This window comes from Onychostoma macrolepis, chromosome 11 (assembly GCF_012432095.1).
Source record: "Onychostoma macrolepis isolate SWU-2019 chromosome 11, ASM1243209v1, whole genome shotgun sequence".
Classification (NCBI taxonomy): Eukaryota; Metazoa; Chordata; class Actinopteri; order Cypriniformes; family Cyprinidae; genus Onychostoma; species Onychostoma macrolepis.
The window spans coordinates 17,553,737-17,561,922 of record NC_081165.1 but is presented as its reverse complement, the minus strand read 5'-3'; the positions used below and the strand labels follow the sequence as shown (position 1 = coordinate 17,561,922).

Genomic DNA, 8,186 nt, shown 5'->3' with positions numbered 1-8,186 from the left:
TTACTAATGCTTTTTTCATAAACTTTTTTCCTCACAAATACAAATTTGCTCATGTATGCTGATTACATATTATATAGTAATATTATATAGTAGTTTGTGCTGAATACAGTGCAATCAGACGTTAGCCATGTGTTTATAATAAAAAGAAAAAAAGAAAAGAAAAACACAAATGACATGTCAAAACTTCTCCAGGGCCCCCAAAACCCTCAGACCCCAAAGGGTTAAGAACAATTTATTAATTTAGAGTTAATTAGACAGTTCCTGTCTATTCTTTATCTCCTTTCTCCTTTCATTAATTTTAATTAAAGTTTGTAAAGTTAGTAACTTTGTTGTGTTTTTATCATTATTATTATAGTTTTTGTTGTTTTTATTTTTATTATTTTTTTATTTATTTCAGTTTTAGTTTAGTCGTTATAGTACATCAAGTTAAGCTAAATGAAAATATTAAATGCTATGAGATCTAAAATAAGTTTTAGTTAACTATAATAACCCTGCTCTGAAGAGTTTTACTTAAGTTTTTTTTTCAATACTTTCAATTTAAAGCCACCAGAGGGGTTATTTGAGCTCCATTTAATGTGTAGCCTATTTGGTTTCTGTACGGGTAAAAATTACTAAACTTTATCGGTTTGACTACATTTGTATTTCATATGCAACATATTACAGTGTCAGTCTTGAGACCATTGTCTCAAACGAACAGCTCACATGAACATTTCCTCGTTAGCTCAAACCGTTTTGAACGAATCGAATCATGAATCTGTTGAGTTGAATAAGTTGATTCATTGACTGAAAGTTCAGTCGAAGCAGTGAACAATAAGTAAACAACTAAATGGAAGGTATTTTTCACTTACAAACAACACAAATTCCGATATGATTCTAATCATAGTTATCCTATGACTTCAGAAGACTTAATATTGTTTTATGCTTTTAGTTTAAGTCTTTTATTTATTTACGGTGCTATTTGTGGAGCCTCTGTTTACTGGGAACTGTTATCTTGTGAAAATTCTGCGCGAAGATTGTTCAATATATTGGTAACACTATACAAAAAGGTTCAGTAGTTAAACATTAGTTAATGTATTAACTAACATGAACTAACCATGAGCAATACATTTGTTACTGTATTTACTAATCTTCGCTAACGTTAGTTAATAAAAATACAGATGTTCATTGTTAGTTCATGTTAGTTCAAAGTGCATTACCTAATGTTAACAAGATTTTAATAATGTATTATTAAATGTTGAAATTAACATTAACAAAGATTAATAAACGCTGTATAAGTGCAGTTCATTATTAGTTCATGTTAACTAATGTAGTTAACTAATTGTAAAGTGTTACCAATATATTCAATACTTTGCTAAACTTATATAAGAAAGCCATTCACATTTGTAACGACATGAGAGTAAGTATGACAGTATTTAGTTTGAGGTGAACTAACTTGTTTGCTGCCAGCCACATGCAGCTGCATCACAGCCATGGCAGTTTTTGATCCCTGGCCTATTTTGGAGTTCTGTTTACTGTGTGGGGGTGCATATCCATCTAAAAGACCTACGGCCAGACATTCCTCACTGCTCAAATCTACCCAGAAGAGGTGAGAGAGCCTATTACAGGGTCAGCTGAGAGAGAGAGAGAGAGAGAGGGCACAGCTGATCAGTAGAATGTGCATTTGCAGCCTTGCATGTTCGGTTTAACAGAAGCTCCATTTTTTATGAGGTAAAAAGAGAGGCCTTCATCAAAAGTAAGTGTTTTCTTGCTATCTTTCATTCTTACATGGTCATTTATTCCCATTTATGTCACTTGCTGCAATTTTTATTGGATTATGTATTTGCAGTTACACAGTACTTTATCATGTAGATCATTTAGTTCCATTGTATTTGTTTAGGAAGGTGTCCTTTTATTGCACAGTCTCTTGTTAATGAATACATGTTATATGTTCATAATAATATTACATTGAGTATAACCCATTTTCTAGCCTCTTTCAAAATAACTATATTTTTATTATTCTGTGTCAATGTGTTTTGCTCAGTTTTGTGGATGTTTTCTTGGCTTGTGTCTAAAATCGGAACTCAATTTAGGTTAAATCTAGTTTAGTAAATGGTTCACAGTGTGTTTTCTGGTCAGCTGATAACAATTATCATGTTTTCACATCACTGAAGACAGCATGTCTTTTTGATTCAATATCACCATATTCATTTCACTGCAAAAAAATTAATTTCTTAAGATTTTTATGTGTCTTGTTTCGAGCCAAAATATCAACAAATCTTTAAATAAAAAAAGAAGTCAAAATTAAGCTAGTTTTTGCTTGAAATTATTTTGCTTACCTCATTGGCAGATGATTTTGCTTGTTCTAAGCAAAAACTTGCTTAATTTTAACTAGTTTTTATCCGAAAACAAGACAATAATTTTTACTTGTCTAGAAAATCCTTCTTTTTTGAAAGAAAATCCTTTTTTGCAGTGTTGTGCTCAGTCTGTTTCATTGCTGTGTATTGCATTTCTTGTTCACTGTAAATTAATGTGGCTCTAATCAAAATTAGTCAACGTGAATGAAATACGGAGCTATTTAATATGATTGCTGTGATACTTGTTGTTGCTGTGTGGAATTAGCAGAATATATACTGAACTTTTCCAGGGTATTACATTTATTCACTGGTATATATTTAAAGCAGTGCATTTGTGAAAGCCAGACTCTGTGCGTCACTCATTCCTTTCCAACACCCATTTGAGAGGATTTTCTTACTAACAATGGTCGTCCTGCAATGTGGCTGAGCTCTGCATTCCACTCCAGACCCCAGCTACATTTGTGTTTATATTTAAAGAAAGCCTGAGAAGTACTTGTCATGGTCCTCTCTCAAGGGTGCCACACTCTTTGTCTAATAGCTCTTAACCTTGATCTTGTTGCCATGCAACTCTAAAATCACACTTTAGAGTTGCGATTCTTACTCTCTATGACTAGTTTACTCTTCTTTATTAACAAATCAATTATTAACAGATCTTTTTTTTGAAAAAGCACGTTCTTTTCAACAACAACAAAAAACATCTGAAGAAGTCTCATCACTGAAAAGCAACCAAAAAACACATAACTTGTGTTAGCACACCAATTCTTCTAGTTTTTAAAATGGCAAAACACATAGCAACAAAGATGTCTAGAATGTTGTTGGGGTGGAAAGGCTCCTTCATTTAATTCATGTGATTTGCAAAGTAGGCGTGGAGTTGGTGACCACCCTGTATTCTCAATTCATTCATTCATTGAAGTGAATGCTGGATTTGCAATCTTTATAGTTTGGTTCAAAAGTTTTAGATTGTAAAATGACTTAATCTTTTTGAAAGCAACCTTTCGTGCTCACAAAGGCTGCATTTGGTGAAAATACAGTAAGTATAGACCCCAAACAGCAATGCTACAGCAACATGTAGTAGCAAATGCAACCAAATAATCACATGAGAGAGATTTTCAATGCAGGGTTTATTTGCTGCATAGTAACCACCCATCTCATTAGACCATGACAATAGAGGAATGACTGGAGAGATGAAAGCACAGCACTGAATGAGAACATTAATTTCCATATGTATTCATCTCATGACCTGCAGAAGTACAGACCTACGCTTTACCAGAGTAATCAGACAGCCTAATCATATTGGATATATTAGTGTGTGTGCTGTCTTGAAAGATGATAGAATAACACTTAATTTACACAGACAGTTCAAAGGGATACACAGCAATATCTGGCTTAGTTGCATTTTTATAGTTACATTGTTTTACAGTTTCATTGAAAGGTTCATTATAGCAACCTTAAAAAAATGTGAGCACCAAATCAGCATATTAGAATGATTTCAGAAGGATCATGTGACATTGAAGACTGGATTAATGGCTGCTGACAGTTCAGTTTTGACATCACAGGAATAAATTATATTTAACAGCGTATGTGATAATATTTCACAATTTTACTGTGTTTTTGATCACATAAATGAAGCCTTGGTGAGCAGAAAATTCTTTTTAAAAAAACATTAAAATATGTTACCAATCCCAAACTTTTGAATAGTAGTATTGATTTTCAGTTTGTACAGATACGTCAAAAATAGTAATTTTTACATAAAATATTTAATTCAGTGCAAACACTTTGAATCGACATTTGATTGAATTTATGTTGTGATTTTTTTTTTAGCTAATTCACTACATCTGTACCGTACAAGACTATTTGCTTAATTCAATCACTTTCCCTGACTGGAATGTATTATAAAGGTTTATAAATCTGTCTGGCTCTAGTATGTTGCTGGTGTTGCTGTGCTGGTGTATCGGGGCCACAGTGCTTTTATATGTGTTGTACTCCTGGCTCATCCCCACTGCTGTGCAGTTCAACGGCAGTCTGGCGTTACTCTGGCACGACGTCATCGTTGAGCGTGCTCTTGATACTCTGACCAGATCAACTCGACCACAGGTGACTCAATCAGTCCTGGTTAAACAGTTTTCTATCACCAAAATTACAACGTGTACCTCAGGTCTTTATTTGCAACTAGAATGCATAATGGGATCTTAAGACTAAAGAAGTTTAATGATGTTAAAGACTTTTGAGGCCCATAAAGTAAGCAAAGTAATCACCAGACCTCTTTATTCTTTGTTGTGACTAGCGTCTGCTGAAAGCAGTACAGAAACGTGCAACACGAGGTGACCCTCAGAGTGTGATCTCGGCCATTGATCATTTCTGCCGACACAGCGAATGGGCTATGAACGTTGGAGATGAGAAAGGTCAGAGCACTGTTTTTATATTTACATTTTATCTCTTGTCAAATGATTTTCTTCAAGAATTTCAGGACAAAATCTCAAAAAAAAAAAAAAAAAATATATATATATATATATATACACTGTATATATGTGTCAAATGATTAATCGCAATTAATCACATCCAAAATAAAAGTTTTTGTTTACATAATATATCTGTGTGTATTTATTATGTATATATATTAAGACACACACAAACAGCATATATTTTGAAAATATTTACATGTATATATTTATATTCACGTAAATTATATCATATATAAATATATTTAATATATATATTTATATTCACGTAAATTATATCATATATAAATATATTTAATATATAAACGTAACATTTTTCTTAAATATATACATGCATGTGTGTGTATTTATATATACATATAATAAATATAAATAATATATATAAATGATTCCTGAAGGATCATGTGAAATTGAAGACTGGAGTAATGACTGCTGAAATTTCAGCTTTGCCATCACCAAAATAAATTTCATTTAAAAATATATTAAAATAAAATGTATGTATTTCACAATATGGCTTGATGTCTCTTGGTGAGTATCAGAGACTTCCATCAAAAACATAAAAAAATGTACCAACCCCAAACTTTTGAATGGTAACGTATATTTTTTATGTGTGAGTTGCTCTGAATAAAAACTTCTGCCAAATGTCAACATACCATTTCATGTTCAAAATATGTAAAAATGTATTTCTGTAGGAATCTGCATATTTGTATTTAATCAACTCAAATTCAGTAATCTGTGGAGCTTTTACTAAACTGCCTATAATTTTGCAATTTAACCAGTAACTGTCTTTTATGCACGTTTGTGTGTATACGCTCAGGCTCTATCCTGGACTCAGTGGTGAGCGAGTTGAACCCAGAGAAGGTCCTAGAGTTGGGCACATACTGTGGATACTCCACAGTGCGCATCGCTCGACTCCTTCCTCCTGGAGCTCGTCTAATAACACTGGAGTTCAATGCAGATTATGCTGCAATTGCCCGACAAGTAATCTCCTGGGCGGGACTTGAAGACAAAGTAAGGGCCCTGTTCCTCCACAAACACATTGTTTAAATACAGTAATCCTTATTTACTCTCTGAACATTTTGTTTGTAGCCTTTATATTAAAAGGATAAGACTCATTTCTTGTTTATCATGCATAGAGCTAATGTATTACTTCATCAGATCCAGCTTGTAGAAGGTGCATCTGAAGATTGGATCCCACGCATGAAGGAGCACTTTGGAATTGAAACATTTGATTTTGTTTTTCTGGACCACTGGAAGGACCGTTACCTCCCTGACACAAAATTAATGGAGGTGTGTTTGATTCTGACCACTGCAATCTCATTCAATCTCAGATATCATGGTGTCTCTTCCTGTAGCCCAAACAATAGAGTATGGCACCGGTCATGGGTTCGATTCCCAGAAAAAATAAGAACTGATATAAATGTGAATGTGTGCTTTGGATAAAGTGTCCAGAAGTCCCTGAATTTATTTCTATGCCACTATTGTCTTCTCTTGGTTTTGCTCACCAAGCTTATATCCAACATTTTCTACTCTTCTCTTTTTTCTTTCTTCTTTGTTTGTAGGATTGTGGTCTGCTAAGGAAAGGCACCGTTCTGCTTGCTGATAATGTGATCTGTCCGGGAGTACCAGACTATCTTGAATATGTGCGCAATAGCCTTTCCTATAAAAGCTCCTATTTTAAATCCCATTTAGAGTACACCAAGGCAGAGGACGGCTTGGAGAAATCGGTGTTTTTGGGCTAGAGATATACAGGGATGGTTCATATGTTTAAAAAGAGGACTTTTGCTAAGAGTTTGTGCTAAGAGACTTAGCATGAGGTATAATTTAAATGGTTTATTATCATACGTCCCCAAGATGTGTTGTACTTAAAGTCTGTAAATCAGGACGCAGAGTTTTGCATATTACTTGACCAAACAACAGGCTGTTACCACTCTGTACCACTAGAGGGTAGGATCACATTTCAAATGGCTAAATGAAATGTGTTTGTGGTTTTGTCTAGACCAGACCCCTCTTACAGCTTAACCAGAAATTTTTATCTGAAAAATTAAACCAATTTATACCAACGACTTTGTAATACAGTTTTGTATTTGTACTTAAAACAGTGGCTTTGTGGGTTATTTTAAAGTCGTTCTGTAATAATTGAAACAATGCCCTTTGTGTTCATGAATTTACACATGTCAGCAGTGATGATAATGACAATGGCATTTAGAGTGTGCTAATTTGATGTATTTTTGCAGAATTGATAATACCGTATATGGATTGTAGTTTTATTTGTTCATTTTTCAAAACATTCGGTGCATATTCTTGTATGCTTTTTACTAGTTTTTAGGTTTTACTGTAAATGTACTAATTGATTTCCTGCATTCGTTTATTTAATTTTTCATTCATTTACATTATAAAGGTAATATTTTTGTTACTATTTTACAGTCATTTTTTCTTATTTAACACATTTTCATTCACAGTTTCTTATCCATTTATTTATGACTAGAGAGCGTTGTCTCAAAACACAAGACTATGAATATATAGGAGACAATTTCATTTTATGTTTGGATCTCTCACTCAGATTTTATAGTGTGTCATATACCACAAGTTGAATTGATAGCTATATATCTTTAATAGCATTCCAAATTAAATGCTACAGCCCATTAAAATATACCTTGTGATTTATAATAGATGAAACATCCCTTAATAAAATACACCATTTCGTCAAGTAATGAAATGCAGATAGTATAGCCACATACTTAAATTCAATTCATGCACAAGCACACTAATAAATAAATGAAAATATTACAAGCATCTTAAATGATCTGTGGACAGGGAATAGGCCTACTTGTCACTCGGTCACTGGTTTGCTTTAAATTTTAATAGAAATGACATTAATGTATTTGAATAATTCATTCATAGCATAAAGCAAAAGATATCGGGGAAAAAGTGACCAAAGTGTTGAGTCGGTCAGTATGTTGGGAATGTAAAAACCCCATTAGCCCATATACAGCCATGTGTTTCAGTGATAGTGGTATTATGGACAAGAGTAAGGCTATACACTACCATTTAAAAACACATGTGACCGTGAGGTCAACTAGATTATCTGTCTTTATAAAAAGACAGAAGTCATTCTAAAATGTACAAAACAAAGCATTTAAATCATTATGACGAGACCAGGAGTGTCTCGCACCAGATTGTTATGTAAAAGCAGACGGTCTGAATGCAGAGAACTAGATCCAGCAGTGTTCACATTAAAAATATATACAGGTCCATCTCTCTCAGAGACTTCTCAAATGCATGCATGTGGTAATCCCAATCTGTGCCCATTAGTGCACACTGAGAGAGAGCAAGGAAGAGAGAGTGAGTGGGGGAGTGAGAGAGAGAGAGGGAGAGAGTGAGGGAAAGAGAC

At 33.6% G+C, this 8,186-nt stretch overlaps 1 protein-coding gene across 4 annotated transcripts; it reads left to right on the top strand.

Moving 5' to 3' along the window:
- The first annotated feature begins 751 nt into the window (after positions 1-751).
- Positions 752-7,148, top strand: comtb (catechol-O-methyltransferase b). Of its 4 annotated transcripts, none has more exons than XM_058791641.1 (7): positions 776-833; positions 1,447-1,585; positions 4,256-4,427; positions 4,618-4,735; positions 5,610-5,803; positions 5,951-6,082; positions 6,355-7,148. In XM_058791641.1, the coding sequence occupies exons 1-7, from the start codon at positions 827-829 to the stop codon at positions 6,532-6,534; spliced, it is 942 nt and encodes a 313-aa protein (XP_058647624.1). In that variant the 5' UTR covers positions 776-826; the 3' UTR covers positions 6,535-7,148. The 4 variants fall into 4 exon arrangements, with proteins under 4 accessions (XP_058647627.1, XP_058647624.1, XP_058647625.1 ...); XM_058791642.1 differs by having other exon boundaries at positions 815-833; positions 1,468-1,585; XM_058791644.1 differs by lacking the exon at positions 1,447-1,585 and having other exon boundaries at positions 752-833.
- The last annotated feature ends 1,038 nt before the right edge of the window (positions 7,149-8,186 follow it).

Coding starts and splice junctions, on each gene's coding strand:
- comtb (XM_058791641.1), top strand. Junction 1,586..4,255: donor CTCAAATCTACCCAGAAGAG/GTGAGAGAGCCT, acceptor GTCTGGCTCTAG/TATGTTGCTGGTGTTGCTGT. Junction 5,804..5,950: donor GGGCGGGACTTGAAGACAAA/GTAAGGGCCCTG, acceptor TTACTTCATCAG/ATCCAGCTTGTAGAAGGTGC.